At 32.7% G+C, this 20744-nt stretch overlaps 1 protein-coding gene across 1 annotated transcript in view; it reads right to left on the bottom strand.

The window, feature by feature from the left end:
* The window catches only part of LOC125077305 (transcription factor Sox-21-like), a 48030-nt gene extending 27783 nt beyond the window's left edge, over nt 1–20247 (bottom strand). Inside the window, exons 1-2 of the mRNA XM_047689215.1 lie at nt 19980–20247; nt 10355–10614 (exon numbers count right to left, since the gene is read on the bottom strand). Coding sequence (XP_047545171.1) covers nt 10355–10614; nt 19980–19984 — 265 coding nt within the window. The 5' untranslated portion in view covers nt 19985–20247. The remainder of the gene's footprint in view (nt 1–10354; nt 10615–19979) is intronic.
* Between the last annotated feature and the right edge of the window lie 497 nt (nt 20248–20744).

Raw genomic sequence — 20744 nt, 5'->3', positions numbered from 1 at the left:
TTTCGGGTGTCTCATCGAGGGAACATTGTGTTCAAATTGAGGTTTGCATTAGTAATGGACGTCAATGGATTTGTAATTTCAATTAGATTGTTATATATACACTGTGGTTACCTTTTATGTTATATTAAATTTTGTTTCTCTTTTATATTGAATACATAGACTTGAATTAAACTGAACAAAATACACTAGCTGCTATCTTTATTATAAATGATAAATGATTTGTTTTGTACATTTATTTAATATGAATTAATTGTATGTCTTAAATCGAATTCAAACATCCTATTGATTTTATGTATTCATTGACTTTCTATTAATCTGGCTGTGGCCCTTGGCTTCACTGCGTTATGTATGGATTATACATACCTAATTATATACCTACTTTCCTGTTTTGCTAGAATAATGGTTGAGTACTTCGTACCGTCAATTATAACCAACCTTCTTAAAAAATAGACAACATAGCGCAAAAACAATAATTACTGAAATCGAACTGGTCATTCCTGAAATGAGCTCGTTCAGCCAAATTCTCCGCGCGGTTACACCCGTCAAACGATCGTGCTCCGCCCCCGTGAGTCGCAGCGAGATGTTATTCAGCCAATAAGTATATAGACTCTATTGTCATTTTAATTTTAGATTTATAGAAATGTATTTAACTCCGTATAAATATGATTTAAAGTCTGAATAACTGCATTTCAAAATACAATAGGTAGGTTAGTAGTTTGTTGAAAGTAATTTCACTCATAAGAAACAACTCGTGCATTTGACAAAGGATTCGGCCAAAGATACACAGCTTAAAGCGTTACTTTTCGATTTAATTTATATTCATGAAAGATACTAAGAGAATAACTTTAATTACTTCTTAAAAATACTGGAAATTTTCGGAAAATGATTACACGCATTCTAAAAGTAACAGCCTGTAAATGTCCCACTACTGGGCTAAGGACTTTTGAAGGGAAAGTTTGAAACACATTCCAACACGTTACTCAGAAATCAGCTGGTGGGCACACTTGAGTTTTTCCTTCACCGCCGAAAACGAGACTAATTAAATAAATACTTATTCAGTTTTAAACCACATCTTCAATTAAAATCCACGCTTATTCACTTAACAATCGGTTCTATATAACAATGGCTGAAAAATATTTAAACGAAATTCATATACTTTAGCAGTCGGACCACGTCAATGTAAGAGAATACAAAAGGCTGTAGTAATTAAACAAGGGCAAACAAACGCCCCTTTTAACAACAAGGAAACAACAGTATTTTTGTTGCGTGCCCCTGACAGCCTGCGTCGGCGTGATAACGCGCCCTTAGTTTGAGTACCTATGTTACTGAATACAGTAATAGCTGTACTTGCCACGGAACTACAGATAGTCGAAATAGCATCATGCGATGTTGGAAAAACAGAACCTTTTTTTATTTATTTGCAAATTTCATTTTCAGTTCCTTAGATTTTTACGCAGACAAATATGAATATAACTAAAACATTATGTCCCGTGTGCCTGTAGTTAGCTACACGGGTTCACTCACCATTGAAACCGAAACACAATAATTCTAAGTATTGCTGTTGAGCGGAAGTGTATCTGATGAAAATGGGTGGTTTTTATCTCGTGCTCGACGGCTAGCGAAAACATGAGTAAATTAGCACGTGTTTTATTTCAATGAATTTCTGTCACACCATTGGCGCAGCCTGGTGAAGTTAGCTCCAAAAAATCCTCTTCGTTTAGAGAGATCATTTTGTGGCCTTAGCCTTTAGGAATAGGACATTTACTATAGTATCACTTCTGTCGGGCGTCCAGAGACGCACACGTTTTTTTTTTAGTCTGTAATTGGTGTCGCTTGCATGAGAAGTTATTAATTCTTGTATGTGTTCGAAGCATTTAACACTTCTGAAGTTCCGTCTCATCTGTGTAACGAATAATTCATGGTGTTTTGATGCAATGCTCGCTCGGAAAAGTTACAATACACTTTTATTATGTCCGACTACAGTTTGAATGTTTTAGTAGTAGGTACTTGTAATTCAGAGTAGATAAAGCATTACATTTTGTTGAGCATTTTAATGATTTTATGATTAGTCTAGATTATAATTTCATTTCATTTCTTTTATGAAAGGAAGCCTTGTTTAGTGGTTGAGCAATTTATGAAAGGCGAGCAAAATCAAAATATACTTTGTTCAAATAAGATTTTACAAGTCTTTTGAAGATTCTACATTTTACAGGGTTATATTAAATCTAAAGCCTTTAATTTGACAGATCACTTGTGATCCCATATCCTGTAGAATCATTGGTCCAACCTAGACAACATATTAACTGTGTCTAAGAAATAACACTTATCTTTATAATGTTTAATTTCCTGATTGATGCATGTCTTACGTAATCTGCTACTATAATACCACTTAAATCATAACCTAGGAAAATAAACAACCGATCATTATATTCAATGCAACAAACATAACAATTTTATCGTATCGGATCAAGTATATGAGTAGATATATATTATTTTTTTTATGGCATATGTAGGTGGACGAGCATAGATGGTGAGGTCACTGTAGCCCATAGACATTGGCGTCGTAAAAATAATCCTGTAACAGCGAAACTGAGAAACAAAATGTTATATCTGTCGTGTCTGTAATTATACTAGTTCACTCACCCTTCAAACCAGAACACAGCAAAACAAAGTCTTGTTACTTGGCTGTAAAATATATTATGTGGAGTGTTCATACCCAAACAAGTTAGTAATTGGTAGTAATTTAAATTGATATATCATAATATTTTAGGCTGTTAGGATCAAGGAAACATCTTTATCGACTCCTCCGACATAACAACATACACATACATCTGAAGACTAGACGCATTTCGATTACAAAAAAAAAACACATTATAAATCGTTTCGGTATCAGTTACCAACATAAAAGTTCATTATACCGAAAACAGCTCCCGTTCTTACCAAACAAAACGTCTATTCTATCAGAACACCTCTATAGTGTATTTTAATAGATTCCTAACACACAATGCCCGGTTATTTGAGTCGGCTGTACATTCTTTACGTAAAAAATGAGACTTTTCAGAGATGTTCACGGGTTTCTTTATACGATTATAAGCTGCCCCGCTATTGGACATGCCTTTGCTCCACATCGGATAATAGCCAATGACGTTTGTGATGCCACGGTGTTAATTACTGCATCTGTTATAAAAAAAAACGTTGAGAACGTTTGAAACAAAAAATCGAAAGTAAAAAGCTACATAGACCGAGGAAAATCGTCGTAAATTGGAAATCGACATGTGTTATGTGGAATTATACGGGGCGTGGGTATATATGTGTAACTTTATAACGATGAAAAAGTTTTGACAATGAGATTCAAGTCTTGTTCGCGTACTTATTTTATATATGTATGTATTGAATGTTTTTTCAGCGTCTAGCTGGATGTTTTGGTGAAATGGTATATTTTATATATTAGGTATAAATTTGAGACTACTACTACTGTCACTTTTCTAATATTATAATTGGGAAAGTGCGATTATGAGATCTTAACTTTTTATAGTACCTAAAGGTAGTTGCACTGATACATGAGCGACCTGATGGTGAAGTTTGCTACCGCCCATACACATTAGCTTAGAAAATTAAGCATTTCTTACGTCGCCAAGACGCCACGAACTTTCGGAGATGAGATGATTGCAATTTGGCAGTAGTGTCTGATGAGTGGGTAGCACCAACCCAGACGCACTTGCACAAAGTCCTACAACTAACTAACTAACTACTCTAGTGACCATCATTAAATTTTGCATAAACCAGGGGCAAAGAAAATATAACCCCCCCTAACATGCAGGTAGAACTCGGGCGGAAACTAGTAAATATTAATTGGACCTAAAAATATATCAAAAAAGAGTTTATTTTTTATTAAAATACAAAAAAGGGGTTTCAAGCTATTGAAATCATAGAATTCAATACCATATGTATATACCTATAAATGTAGGTAGGTAGGTACATTCGATTCGTAGAAGTGACTACCATTTAACAGACAAATGATACAACGGATCGCTGCTATAACAACGGCTATGTAATAACATCCTTTAATGTATACCGCTATATAGGTACCTACCTAAAATTTACCACAAAAAATTAAGACATATAATGACCCGGTCTTATCGCTAAGTAGAGATCTTTCAGATTAGTCAATATAATATAATAGGTAGGTATATAGATTTACATATTGACAGCCCTGTTGGTCTAGTGGTTAATTTAATGGGCTGCAGTCCCCTTATCGTGGATATAATTTCCGGTTTAATAAATACAGATAGGTTTTTTCTTAACTTATAACTACTACACTTAGTAACTAATAAACTTGTGACCCCTACTTTCCGTTTGCGTATGGTACAGAGAACGTTTTTGGGCAATAGTACTTAAACGCTTACAATAAAATACCGGGAAATATAATAAATTTACTAAATTTAAAAAGTGTATTAGGCCAAATTAATAAATAAATCTTATTATTCATTAAAAGAATACTTAAAAGAAAAGCCTGGATTTAGGCTCGGGTACCATCACAGGACACCAATTATTGTAAAAAAAAAAACAGCACTGTAAATCTGTTTATTTGAAAAGAGCAACTATGCGAGTCTCTTGCCGTTTCTTCTCGCTGGACGCTGTTTTCCGAAACGGTGGTAGTATTTAAATATCGACGATTCAAAAACGCTTCATTGTGAAGTTTACTTGAATAAAATTGATTTGATTTGTTTAAAAAATAACAGTTTGGAAGTTGCCAGGGTTAAGACTGCCGTGCTTACAAAAATATGAAAAACCGCTCCTCCTCCGGCATTCCCTCTAACCATGTCAGACTGTGTCACATCGAATTATAAGAGTACCAAAGCCTGTGTTTGTGCATACTCAAGCTCTATAATATCTCCTGAACATTAGACTAGTCTCCGTTGAGAATGAGTATTTACATAAGCAATCATTCGTTTATAACTTACTAGCGATCCGCCTCGGCTTCACGTGGGTGCAATGCTGATACTAAATATACTACAGAATGTCTTACAACGTTCACAGTTTTTCAGTCGTTAGACAATAAAAGCCGCTATGTCCCTGCGTTTTAAATCTGTAATATCTTTGGAAATATTTTTTGTATTTCACGCTGCAAAGGCCAATATTGAACTATATTAAATGCACAATGTTTTTAAAGTACTTAATTGGATAAGGATTAATGTTATATTGCTTAAAATCGCTTCGAAAATGAGCCATTATTTGTCATACATATGAACCGTCCTCTTGAAACAACCTATCTATTAAAAAAACTGCATCAAAATCCGTTGCGTTATTTTAAAGATCTAAGCATACATAGGGACAGACATCGGTAAGCGACTTTGTTTTATACTATTTAATGATATAGTTCCGTAGTTGTTTATAGTGTTTGTTTAATACAAGAGATTTAACAAAATCAAGCATTAATCGCAATCGTCTCACGTGCAAGGGTTACCAGTGTCGATAAATGAAAACCAATTACACGAACTACAATCACCGCCCCCGCCTTAATTAATATTAACTAGTAGACGTACGTGTAACGCCCCTAACAGTTGGCAGTACAATCGTTGAGGGTAGGTAAATGCAACAGACAGCAATGAAAACAAATACCACTACACACGGCTCTCAAGTACTGTGAACTAAATGTTTGTTACAATACTAAAATATTTTATAAATTTAAGGACAAATTGTCAATGTTTTTTTTTTTTAAGCGCGATACAGTTTTATGAATGACTAGCGATCGAACCCGTCTTCGCACAGGTGCAGTGTATTCATAAAAAAAATATATGATTTAAATATAATTTAGACCCTATATCACTCAGGAATAGTGTAGCTTTTTTCAAGCGTTTTTTTTAGGACTGTTCTTACCCATAATAATAAAAACTTTAACTGTCTGTAATTTTCAAATTTTATAAGGCTTTAGTTTCTATTTGCTTGTTGTCGGTTACGTAGTGGGTACATAGAGGCAGTTGGGTGGGGTTTGCATCTCAAGCACATAAAAGCTAGCAATTACCATTTACCATTTCAATGAGCTCATAACGGAACAAAAATATGTTGTTTAATGATTAAATAATTAAAGAGAAATAAAATACTTTTAATACATATTTTAACATAACATATTTTAACAACTATTTTTCTATTACAATAGGCTAATTGACAATGCGAAAAATAAAGTGTCAATTATTGTAATCAGTATATATTATGAGTTTAAAAATGGTTATTTATTAACGAAAGTTGAAAATAATAGTGAATTCATTCAAAAATCCATGAATAAAAATGCAATTTTTTAAACGTTTGTCACGTGACACAAAACGCTCCCGATTGGTCGTTTGCCTACTATATGAACCAAATATTACAATACAGGCAAGTGACATCACCGACCCCATTGCAGTGTCATATTGTCAAAGTAGCGTTTTCGCGGGCTATTTAAATATGGAATTTTTATTTTGATATTTTTCATCAAACATGTACTAGAATTAAAAAAAAACAACCTTAACCTCTACTAAATAATATAAAATGCATTTTAAAAACCAGTCAAATAGTCTATTATATGTATTAACGCTCATGACTATCCATACTAATATTATAAATGCGAAAGGAACTTTGTCTGTCTGTCTGTCTGTTACGTTTTCACAGCTAAACCACTGAAGCAATGGTGATGAAATTTGTTTCTCATTTATATTCAATTTTACTTTACAAACGATCTGTCCGTGTATCTCCAACGTGCTCGGTAAAAAGATACGCCAGCATTGTACGGCGATACCTTTGTTGAGCGCATCGACATTTGTCGGGCGACATTTCGATTGGTTTCGTAAACAAAACGCGTTTTGTGCGTCGATTTATTAATGCCAATAAACAATGAGCCGTACGCAATACGCACCCGATTATTGACAGGTACCGAACAAAGCACGACATTGTTTAGCAGATTTTATACTAATGAAATATCCACCAATAGGGGCCCATAGATATTTAAATTGAACAAATAATCAAAAACTTACAAAAGTAACAGACCAATAAATTTAAAGTCGTTACGAGTTTACATTGGTCGCTTTGTTTGATTAAGAATTGAATATTAAAAGTATACGTTGGTAACAATATGAGACTCTTTTGGACAAAGTTTTCCAATTCGACCCATCCCTTCAGCTTTCAGCAGAAACAAGTAATTTCTGCCTACAAACGTCGCTATTCAGTATCCAAAACACATTGTATGCATAAAACATGCGCTGTTTGAACAGGACAATACAAGCACTGTCGCCCCAGCTCCGTTCGTTAAAGAAACACAATACTCCATTCCAACTACAGTTAGAAAGAGTACAATGTTCCGTAACGCAGGGTATTTTTGCAAGACAGTACCGACATGGATAATTCTAAGGAGACTACACAAAGAGTTTAAGTAGGTACGTATCATGAAACAATCTAATTAGATTTTATATAATGTAAAATCTAGATCACTTCGCTATTATTTATGAGAAACATAAATTTAAGCGACTTAAGACGATGATAAATGCACAGTTATATAAAATTTTTAGACGGAAAGAGAAACAAAACGGTTTTATTGTATAAATAATTTCCTATTTAAGAAAAATCTGTGTGAATTGAATTTTTAATTATGCAAAGCTGTTCTAAAATATATACATTGAGCTACACGTAAACCTGTGAAATCATGCTACATAAGAGTAGGTAGTGTTAAAAAAGGAGGGAAAAATAGAAAATGGCGTTTCCTCTCGCCGTCACCGCCAGAATGGCGGCCGCGGTAGGTTTTATTTTTCCATACTCTTCCGCCCGTGTCTCCCCTTTTCTGAACATTTTTAAATTCTCTGTTAGACGGGATTTTGCTTACTTTTGGTCGTTGATTAATTCGGTGGCCGGTACCCCGCTGTGTCGCTTCTGCCGGTTGATTGCGCCTTCGCTTTTTTTTACGGTGAGCACATTTTTTTTTTACTCTCCGTGTTTTGATCACGACTTTAGAAGACATTTGTCAACTGTGCGCGTCTACAGCCGTTCTTTATTCCTTTTAAGCATTCATTGAGTTCGCAAAAATATTGTCGCTTTAACCATGAAGGTCAACTGTATCGCAAAAGTTATTGAACTGCGCGCAGAAATACACGACGCCTTAGTTTGACTCATTTAGGTATTGTTATTCTGGTAATAATCAATTACTTCGTTACATTTCATTTAATTATAAATAATTACTAAAAGTATTTTATTCAGTAATAATGGTAGAATCTACCTACTCGTAATTCACTTCAAACCGACGAATGTTTGAAAATATTCAATTTAGATTTTATGTTGACAGTTTTAAGTCAAAATTAATTTATAATAAGACAAATATCCGATTGTAAATGTTCTTAATTTACATATATATTGTCTGAGAGAATTGAACTGGGTGTTCTAAGAATCCTATTCAGCACAAAGGTGAGATGTAGATGATCAATTTGCAATCAAAATGAAGCCTATATAAACTGGGGTACAATGAAGGATGTTATTCAATTAAATTAAACCACTTTATGAATATAACTTCTCGATTTCAAAGGATCAGTAGCTTTGATTGGTATTGAAAATTGGTAGGATAGGTTTAACAATTTATACATCCGTTTTGAGATATCTACGAGTAAGATGGCTCTCCGATCGGTTTGATCGTAATTCCATCTATGGATGTTGGGTGTGAAAACATTACCAATATTCCAACCTTGGGTACCAATCAAACAGTCTAGTATAAATATCGTCCTAACCGAATTTACACTATGACTTCCAATCTGAAAGGTTGACTGAATTATTACTGACACGAACGAAAAGAGTAGGTACAAACCCAGAAATGTAACACTGCCAAATTTTTTACTTTTTGTGCCATTCGCCCTTCAAACCGAAAAACAATAATACCTATCTTGTTTGTAGAAGATATGATGAGTGAGTGGTACCTACCCAGGCGTGCTTGAATAGAGCCCTACTAATTTAACCTTTGGTCTACTCAGAATTTCTTAACAGAAAAACCCAATAAAATATATCCGACCTAACATGGAATTTTGACCTTTGATTTTCGTATCTTTAGACTTAGACCAACGAAGCAGTTAAGGAAACCTTATCACATTAACACCGAATATTTAGTGATAGATGCTTAGATTTATTTCACGCGCCAAGAAAGAGATTTAAAAAATAGTTTTAGTTGTATAACAATAAATATATTGAAATCCAATTTGCTGAAGATGTAGACAATACCACGATATAAAATGTAAGCTACATTAATTTACAATATTCGTAAAAAACAATAAGCTGAAATTAATTTAAATTCAGCCAAGCGGTACCTACCGAGCGACATTTTAAAAGTAAATAGTTTTAATACAAAACGAAGTATTAAAACATATAAAAACGCGTCTGGAAAATGTTTAGGTATTTACGCTTATCTAGTTTTATTATTTGAGAAGCGATCCGCTCCGGCTTCGCAAGAGTACCATTTATTTACCTATAAAGAAAATTATATTTGATAAATATAATTTACATCCCTCATAATTTTCATATAACTATTAACAAGAATAAAAAAAATTAATTTGGTCATTAGTACTGTAGATTTTCAGATACTTACAAACAAATATTACCGCTTTATAAAATATTTATAATTATAACATTGATAATCTCATTCAAAGTGTCTCTGACACTCGTTTTAGTCTTTAGTATCGTCGTCTACTTTAATTTGTTTTTAATTTTTATATACCGGTAGGCATATGACTCTACTTCACCTGATGTTAAATGGTAGTGGAGTCCCAACGCGAAGACGGCCAGTACAGTGACAGAGGATGAATGTATAATCTGTACTAATTTATAATATAAATTGCAGAATATATCCCGTGATCAGAACAAGTACTGTTTATATTAACACTAGGTACCTACTAAGTTTTCATGTGTTTATAATTCATCCTGTGTTAAAGGCGTGAGGAAACCTACATGTGTCAGATTAAATTCCGCCAAAACTTGATAGGACTCAACGACATTTTTGGATTTATCTAATTGTTAATTATCATTTTATAATTTAAAATTTAGGTAATAAGGAGAATTTGTGTCTGTAGAAGTGAGCCGCGATGGTCCAGTATTTAGAATGCGTGCAACAAAACCGATGATTGCGGGCTCAAACCCAAGCCAACACTAAATTCAATGAGTTTCGTATGCTTAATTCATCTCATGTTCGGTGTTGAAGAAAAACATTGTGAGGAATGAAATGAAATTCAAGCCCATGTTACACATTAGAACAGCGTGGTGAATCAGCTCCAAGCCTTAAAAAGAGAGGACTAAGCCAACAGGGGGACATTTAGAGACTGTTAGAGATAGATAGATAGATAAAAACACTTACCTAATCGTTTCGAAATCTCAGAATTATGCATTTTGGGATTATCCTGTGCTATTTTCCGCCTTTGCAGTCTCGACCACACCATAAAGGCATTCATGGGTCGTTTTATATGTTCTTCTTGGGATTTCTTCTGATGCGTCTGACCGTTCATGGCGGATATCGCTCCCATTGTACCAATAGCTCCCATGGCTGACATGTGGCCCATTGGAAAATGACCCATGGTGCCTCCATATCCAGCCCGGTCGCACATAGCACCAGCGGCACTGTGAAAATATTAAAAAATTAAGTATTTGTTTTGAATAAACGTACCCACTATATGAGATATATATTGTATGAAAAATAGGCATTTTATTATAGGAACAGGAAATATATACCTGTATTATTATAAATAAAACCATCCTCATGGCCATCTAGGTACCTGTATACCAATTTCTTTTACATGAGTTAAATACCATGCGTTATGTTTGTGACTGAACGAATAATGTTAAATTTTTTTTTTTTTAATCTCTGTTTTATTCTAAGCTATTTAAAGAACATTACATTCAAAATAAAATTAAGATCAACATACTTTAAGTTAATTCCTTTCGAAATCCTATTTGACCAAATTTTTAATTACTTAGAATCATGATGATTCAATGGGTAGACGACGTGTATCTTAGCCGATGATTCTGAGTTCAATTCTGTGCTTGCACCAATTAAATTCCAAGTGCTCAATTCAGATTGTCCGAAACAAAACTTCGTGAATAAAATTGCACGAGGCGGATGGCAACAAAAAATACTTATAAACTTATTATTATTTTTTTATTTAAAGTTATTTCTTCTTTAGAATTTAAACTACGTTCTTCCTTTATCTTAACTTACAATAAACGGTTGTTCTTCTAGCTTTAACTACAGCAAAATAATTTTATCATGTCGTACCTAATGTCTCATTAAATAATTAGAAGCAATAATTATTGATTAAATTATTTTCATTTATTTATTTATTTTATACACTAAAGGTATCCTTATGTAACTCCTGTGCAAATTTCCGAATACGTAGGTATGGTTTTAAAACGATTAAAAATCTAATAATCCATTACTGATCCAGCACACGTTTTAGGCATTGTCAAGAGCCGGCCCCCACACTCTGGAGAACACCACGTGCGCCGTAACAATTGCAACTTTTAATATACCAGCGACAATTACTGTGATCATAAAAGTGGAAAATATTAATATCATACGCATTAGAAAGAGGGCCCTTTACAAATTGGCTGCTTATGACACGGGAGGAATACTTGTTTCTGATTGGTCGGATTTGCGTTTTAATGATTTACCTGTTGGGGACTCTTTTTCTAATACCTTTAAGTAAGTCGAGTTCTCAGATTTTGAGGGTAAAGTGTAACTTAATTGAGTGAAAAGGGCAAAGCAGAGTAATTTATATTTATACTCGTATAAGTAGGTACTTCAACAAAACATCACAAACTAAGGAGTAAAAAACCAGCCTAATAATAATACAATTTCATGTTAAAGTCACTAATTGGTTTAAAATACTTTACAGGAAGTGATTAAATCCGTATACTTCGTGTCGTTAATTATTATCATAAATGAAGACGTCTTGAAATTATTTTTATTAGATTTAATATGTCACGGGGAAATTCCGAATTTGATAGCTACTAGATTATACCTACAGTAAAATAATAAAATTTGCCCATCACGGGATAGTTGTGGAACAACTAAATTGATGAATATTGAAAGAATTTATTCTTGAATAATGGCAATAAATAAATACCTAAGGAGTAAAATTAGAAAAAACATAGAGTTTCATAAAATAAATATATTCATCTCACTACAAGATAAAGCTACGAATTACATATATAGTATAAGTAGGTACGGCTAAGGGGATGACGGCATAAGAGAGCGTCGTGTCGTTTGCCGTCACGGTATACAACTCGTTTTTACCTTCGAAACACACCAATAGATCTTTCACATACACAAAACAACTTAACTGCTAAAGATTAAGATTAATCAATTGGCAAGCCTAAGCTATGTAAAATAATCAAAAACATACAAAGGAACACATGATTCTTTAATATTAACAACTAAAGCAATGTCCGTCCTGTTTTAGAACTAAAACTTCCGAAATTTACAATAATCAACTACGTAAACATTCTTAGTCTAACAATTCTCAACGGTAGTATCTAAGCTAAATTTCAAGTCAATCGGACATCTAGTTTCGGAGATCTCGTGATGAGTCAGAGTTATTTCGCTTATATAATATATAGGTATAAATGAGACAATCAAACCTCAGATCGCTAATATAATTTGGCACACCACTAATTAGATTACCGAAGCCATCAAGGATATTATAATTAATTAAACAAAACTAAACAAATCAAGTGGTTAAGTAAAACGTGTTATAACTAAATTAATGTTGAAACCGTGTGGGTGTAATAAAACCCCTGCGGGAGTTGAAGGCACCGGCGCTACATAACAACCGAAATGTATTATAGCATATGCATAAATATCGTCACCCTTCAAGGGTTGAATCAAACTAATTACTCATTCCGCGGGAATTACTATTTACGTTATGTTTTCTAATAGCTTTTGGAGGAAAATTTATATTCTGACTTGAACTTCTAAGTGTTTATTAAGATCGTATATGAACTATTTAAAATTTAAACTTGGTAACACTGAAGCTTTATAAAGCTACATATAATTGTCGTTTAGTGTTATACAATCTGCAAGCTAATATATATTATATACGTATATAGTAAGTAATAAGGTATGGTTTAATTTTTATCGGTTTAAAAATAAATCGAAAGGGTTTTCAAATCTGGCAACTCAACATTTATCAATAAGACAAATTGATTTTAAAAATCGAATTAATTCTAATTAAATTCGAAATGTGCAAGTACATCCATCGAGTACATCATAATACACCATAACGTACGTGTATCGTTCGCTCCACAATTTCCTTTTTCGACTTCGTCTACCCATTTTACTTTTCTGAGAATAATGTATTTGGGTCAAAAAGGTTCTGTTTGCCCACGGAATATGTCAATATTTGTCACCTGCCTCCTGTGCGATTCCGTCCCATGCTTATGTTTGGGAATATGAAATGAAGGATAAAATAACTACGCCAGATTCCGTAGAACCTAAATTTAACATCTTCACTAATGTAACATATATTTTTTCTAATTTATAATTGAACAAGTCATGACATTGTAAGTATTTCGTACCCTAGATAGGTATAAAACCCTAGCTTTACCAGTAACGGATTAATATAATGTAATTTGAATTAATCTAATTGGATTATCAGATTAATGAATATTATAAATGATATATTATTTATTGATAACACGATTCAATAGTAATAATTAGAAATACATTAAAGTAAAAAGGACCAAGGAACCCTGACACGAAAACAAAATGCGATAACTACTCAAAAGCTTGTCTAAATTCCCCAAGTTTGATTTTCAAGACGAGGCACGTAACGATTTCACAGTAGTCCGTGAACTCCTGCGCAAACATTGACATCGAGTGACGCAAGATTATGTTTATATTGTAAAGGATGAAGCTGTTTTATAATGATCGTCTCATTGGCATTAATAGAATTGAAAAAGGGTATATCTAAAAGGATGTTGGTGTCGCTACAATTCGATTTTTTAAATTGTCAGTCAAAATATTCAAAATGTTTAAGATGGTTAAACGTTACGTCATTTACAGTTTCTGTATACGAAAGCTAAGAAATGAGAACATACTCAAGATGTTTCACAAATTATAAACAAAATCAAAATATACTTTACTGTCAAGTAGGCTTTGAAAATGTATTTCTTTGAGTCGATTTTGAATCGTCACTTTACAGAACTGTATTAATAGTAAAGCTAACACCGGTTCGGAATGTAGATTCTGCCGAGAAGAACTGCCAAGAAACTCAGTAGCTACTCATTTCCAACATAAGAAAGAAAAATGTACTTAAATACAATTAGGTATATACAATTCATCCTGCCTGAAAATTAACAAGTAGTAACTACCCGCTTTTATATCATCTATATAATCTTGTGTTGCCTTATTTATCAATGGTTTTTAACAAACGATTAGAATTTATGAATCGGCAAAGTTTAAAGTTAACCAAACAGATTACTGCAATCCTGATATAGATATATCTAAACAATGCTAAATAAGGTACAGATGAGGCACGTCTGAAATGAAAGCCGTTTAAATATGCTTACAAGTGAGTCTTGTAACCAAACAAGCTACTGTAGTTACTGAGACAGGAGAAGCCGCCGTCGACCGCTCTCTTTATGTAACCAATTAACAACTTCGAAATACCTCAACTCTGGATACGAAACATTCGTAATTTTTTATCAATATTTATTTATCTCATTTGGATCTGTTAGTGTGGACATCATCGTTTTCTTTATGAATTCTGTTTTACCGCGGCTTGTTAACAATTCCAATTCAGGTTACTTAGAAACAAAGATTGATATATCATAGTTGAAATTATTATAAAATTTTACATTATTTCGGTTAACGATTAAACCTATATTGAAGTTTTGACCATGAAGTACATAAATTAAAATATTAAAAACCTAAATATTGTTTTCACGACTACTTATTATAGATCACGAATAATTTGAAAGACATCGACACGAGTCTCGTGAACAAGACATTCGTAGATAATGTCAAAATATCGAGCTCCACCAAATAAAGATAAAAAAAACATGGTAAATATCCCGTTTTAAATACTTATAGTAATTTGAAAGACAATTTATTTCAACTGTAAATGCTCTTGTTAATGAATACCTAACAATGAATCTAACTTATTCTATCCTTATGCATACATTTATAATCGTAGTTTTCTTATCACACTGGAATTTCTAATAAGCATTTTAGCTTAGCGGTAAACCGTCTAATTGCAATAAAACGAAAAGTACACCAATAAGCACTAAAACGAAAAGTAATTACAAGTACGTAACTTTCACTACGGTAACAGTTGGGACAAGTAATCCTATCCTATTATTAAGGATCTTTACATACTTAATATTAATTACATAGGATATAAAGGTGTATTCCGGTTTGAAGGGTAAGTGAGCCAGTGTAACTACAGGGACAAGGAATATAACTTATTAGTTCCCAAGGGTGATGACGCATTGACGATGTGAAATTTCTTAGGTACGTCGCCAATGTTTACTGGCTGTGGTGACCCTAAAGTGGACCATTTGCTAATCCACCTACCTATGCAATGGAATATAATAGGTATATAAAGAAATACATGTAGGTACCTATATTTTAGGTATTTCTGGACGTTGTGATTTTAGTACAAAAGGCAATCGTACCGCTAAGATATCAAGCAATGTCTTCAAACCTAAATATAAATAAGAGTAGGAGATATCAAGCAAGTACGTATTTATTCGTCCCAAAAATATGTCCCTTTTTACTTTCAAATGACGTTTTTTTTCACCGCCGATCTTTAAGTAACTTCCAGACTTAAAAACGAAGGATTTTAACTGACAATTTTAATTCAGATACAGGTAAGTATTTAAATAATAGATTATTTGCTTTCGATAAATAATGACATTCAAAATAATACCGTGGATCAATGATAAAGTACTTATGTGATTGATATAAGGTAACAAAATTCTTTTTAGATGCTTATTAATTGCGGAATTTTTAGGTAGGTTCCAGAAAATATGATAACAATTATATTATTATTATTAGGATATTATGCCTATTGGTTTATTTAATTCACTAGACAATTAGGATCGAATCTCGACTACCCAGCAAGAAGTATCCAGTAAGAATATTATGGTCGGTGAAGAAATCATCGTAATGTAAATAGTATGTGTAAGATGAAAATAAATCACATGTTTTTCTATTAATCCATACTGTAAAAATGGTCTAAACCTAACAAGGATGGTCTCCTTTACCCAGCACTGGGGCATTGACTGGTGAAAAGTTCACATTACTTTCAATATGTTTTAATACAGTTCAAACAAGATTATCTCCAATCAACCGAGTTGTTATGACACATTGTAATCGTATGACCGTTGATCGTATTAGTATGTTCCAAGTTAAATCATGTGGCCGGTAATCCGATGCGCAAACGCAGACACGATCTATTGATGTTTGCTTTCGGCGAGTACTGAGGCGGCGGCATACACATACAGATTATATCCACTAATATATGTACCTACATAGTTACTAACAATCTGTCTCGACTAGACATCGGTGAGATTTCGTGAGAAATTTACTATTGAATATTATTTATTATTGAATAAATAGTTCCTATTTTAATTTATCGGTTCAACCTATTATTTATATGTCGATGTGTTTGGAAAAAGCCAATAACCAGATACAAGCTTCATTTGGAATTGGCTTAAGGAAGTTTAATTGAGTAAATTGTTGATATTTATACTGAATTACAATTTATTAAAGATGTTCTTATAAAAGTTCTTTTTTTTAATTTGTGATTATGATCGAAGTATTTATTACAAATGATAACGAGTTCTATTGTTACGTTTAAAAATCGATACGATGTAATTCTATCTAAGTCCTTCAAACAAAATTCTTAAATTTACGAAACATAAATTCTTTGAACAATGCGTTATTTAATAAAATTTAAGTAAGACAAAGTTTTAGTCAACATTCATAATTCTAACAAAAGAGTTTTTTTGTTAACTCGTTCATTTTGTAATACGAGACATTACAAAAAAAAATACATTATGTAACTGACATACGTACAGACAAGTACCTAACTGAACGCCATATGGCAGTTGTGATCACTAATTATGAAATAAGACATACTATCGATTACTTAATGTCTCGTCAGCCAAATATCTCATCATTAACCCTTATCTGCCTATGAAGTCAATTAGTGCACCCAAAAAACAACAGAATAGAAAACTACTATTCGCTTTACCCTAATATTATAACAGACCTACTGATAGGTATTTAATAAACATGGTAAAAATCTGGGCGTATAAGTTTGATTGAATTCCGACTACGGCAGACAATCCCAGATACAAATTAACTCTTTAGTTACTGTGTGTGTGTCCAATGGGACTACAACTCAACACGATCGTAAAGATCAAGGGCAAAACAAATGATTTTACTTGCGCCGGTGACTAGACACGGGAATGTAGGTATATATATTGTAATATGTATTGTGACATTGCCAATTTTTTAGGGTTCAATAGTTTCTTGACAAAAACCTTCTTTATTTTTAATTGGTCCGTCTGTGGAATTGAACATAAGACATCGGGATCTGTAATTTAATATCATCAGATAAAGAACTCGGATAAAATTTGTGAATAACTAAACTATATGCTGAGTATAATGAATATATATTTATATATAATAATAATTTAAATATATATTTAAATATACTATACCTATAATAAAACCATGGGAATTAGATGTTTGTTGTTTTGTGGGTAGTAGTCAAATGGGTCTTATGGTAAGATCACCTAAGATTATATACAGATATCCTTCTAGTCTGTAGTTACACTGGCTTACCTTAACCCCAAAATGGAACAAACTAATCCAAAATCGACGGAAACTTGGCAGTATAATAACTGTTGTTGGTATGTTATTCAACTATGTACGTTTCTTTTTTTATATATTTATAAAATATATTTAAAAAAAATGACCTAGCAATGACACATTATCGAGTATCACAAGGGTCAATAACTTAACATTGAACATCCAAAGTGTTACCGTCGGTGTTTCAAAGCCCACTCGCCATTGTAAAAGTGTAAAAATAATAAACGTCCTTTATGGTGCCTGCTATAAATATGCAGCGATTGTGCCTTCATTAAACGTTAAAGAACCTAATTGGTTGTATAAAACACTGGCCAATTTCGAATCATGTGAATTTTGATTAATGTTTGTTGATTTTATTTTATATTTAGGTTGGCAACACTGTTTTTTAATTTAATAGTGCTTGCTTTCGTAGTCGTAAATACATGTCTGGGTTTATGTAAGTAAATAAAAAAATAGCAAACGAGCTATGAGACAAAACGACGGATAAATAGCTATTTTTATCTAACCAAAGAAATTTCACGTTTTGTAGGTATTTTATAATCGTATATTAATAGATTATATCTTAGTCATATGACGGATTGAATTAAATTATAATGTTAAAGATGGATAGGCAACTACTTGGTAATTTCAAAAAACCATATTAAAGAAATATTGGAACAAATGTACCTAACTAATATGTAGGTTTCACGGTAGGTCTGTCAACGCTGGGTAGGTAATAAGTACCCACTCAAATATTCTACCCCTTAACAGCAAGAATTTATTTAGTAAAACGACCCTATTTTCCTCAAAAAGAAATCGTTACCTACGTAAATACGTAAGTTCCAGTAAGTAATTACAATTTACGTATTGGAATTCCATAGCTAGGTGCAAAATGGTCTCCACTCTTTCGTGTTCAATTAAGTTATCCAATTAACGACGTAATGGCGAGGGTTCCGTGTAACTGTTTCTATTAACCTTACCGTATCATAATATATTGACTCGCAGCTTCGTCTGTGAAGTGGCAAAGCGAAATGTTTCAAATATTAAGGAAAGTAACAGTGTATGTATGTTACATATATAATAAAGCAGATTTTCATTCGATACATGCAACAAGCGCGAGATTAAAAAAAAATGTAGGTAAATGGCTTGCACGTCCGGACTGGTAAATTATTTACGTTAAATACTTAGCTTAATTTAAAACATACATAACATTGTGCATAGTCTTCGTTCTATCGGATATTAAAAGTATAATATATACTATTGACATATTATAGTAGGAAAAAAGCAGGACTTTATCAAACCATTTGAATACAAATATCGTTATCTGAATAATTTTATCAGCAAATAAGTCATAATTATATTAATAAATAACGAACACCTATTTGATAATTATCAAAATCTTATAAGATGCGAATAAGAAATTACAATAGCCTTTGATGAATGTAGTACTATATTGATATACCCTTCTAAAATGTCCTTCAAACTTCCTCAAACATAAAACAATACAGATAATAACTATTGTTAGGTTGTTGACCCGAATTATTAATAACGGTTGACAAAATAATTCGTTAAAAATTAATCACTAAAACACAACAGAAAATCGATTACGCTGTGTATTTTTACATAGTATATGATTAACAAAACTTACATGTTGATTTTGAACCTTAATTCTAAAGTATTAATTGTTATTTTTACAACAATACCTATATGGAAATCAAATAGTAGAAAATATAGATACACGCACATAGGATACACTTGCCGTTGCATTCTTTTGTTTTCATATACAATACTGTATTATTGCAATTATAAATGTATTAAACAATCGTTATTGTAAAATGAAGGTAACTTACTTATTTGTCCAAAGCAATACATTTATTATTCATATAAAAAATGTATAAAAAAATATGTTATAACCACATATAAAGAAATCATTTTATTTTTAGTTTAGTATAAGGCTTTTATCGAAATTAACATTACTTTCATATTGTCATAAGAAGCATACCTATTAAAAAAAGGAATTAATTAATTTAAGTTCATTGACACTAACCGAATCAAATCGGAGGAACACAATCAGGTGTATCTAAGAGGTAACTCAATGATTCTTAAATATTTTCAAGTACTTTACCTCATCAAGTGGCCGCTGGCACGTTGGTGTAATTCTAGATCCACGATGTAGCCTTCAAACAACTATTTAAAACTGAACAGTTCGCCTGCACTGCACACGGTAACAACACTGTTCAAAATTTAAAACGAACTCAACTTTATCATTATTTTATTCATAATTTAACAATCGAATAGCTCAATTATTAACCTTATCGATAAGAACGCGTATCGCGAATATACGGCCGTCGTACGTACGCCGCTCGGCACAATGGCGACAATCGACAATCGTGCGGCGCGACTGCGGTGACGGCGCTCCTAACAAATCGAGTGATAAACCAGCGCGAGCCGACCAATCGGAGGCCGTCAATACGCCCACGAAAGCGGCCTGAGCTCTGCTATTGGCCAAGCAACTGCCATTGCCTTACGGATGTTATTATGCAGAAGAAGACCAACTGTTCGAAATTCAAAATAAGAATTTAAGCGTTTACCAGCCGAGTCACAATGCAAATTGGTTGCGCGCATTGCGCGGTGTGGTCTTCCTTCGCTTTGTTTTTGTATGCTTCTCGTTTTGTTATTCATAAATAAATGCATGACTCTTACAATTATATTTTACATTTAAGGAAATGTTATACACACAATCGTGGTTGTTATTTATAATAATAAAGTAGGTAGTACAACAAAATTTCGCAGTTTTATTTATTTTATTTTAACAGAAGACATATCTGCCGAAATAAATATTATATGTATGTATGTATGTATGTATGTAAATACTTTAGGTAGATATAAC

Source organism: Vanessa atalanta, chromosome 3 (genome assembly GCF_905147765.1).
Source record: "Vanessa atalanta chromosome 3, ilVanAtal1.2, whole genome shotgun sequence".
Lineage (NCBI taxonomy): Eukaryota > Metazoa > Arthropoda > Insecta > Lepidoptera > Nymphalidae > Vanessa > Vanessa atalanta.
This window is presented reverse-complemented; position numbering and strand designations above follow the sequence as displayed.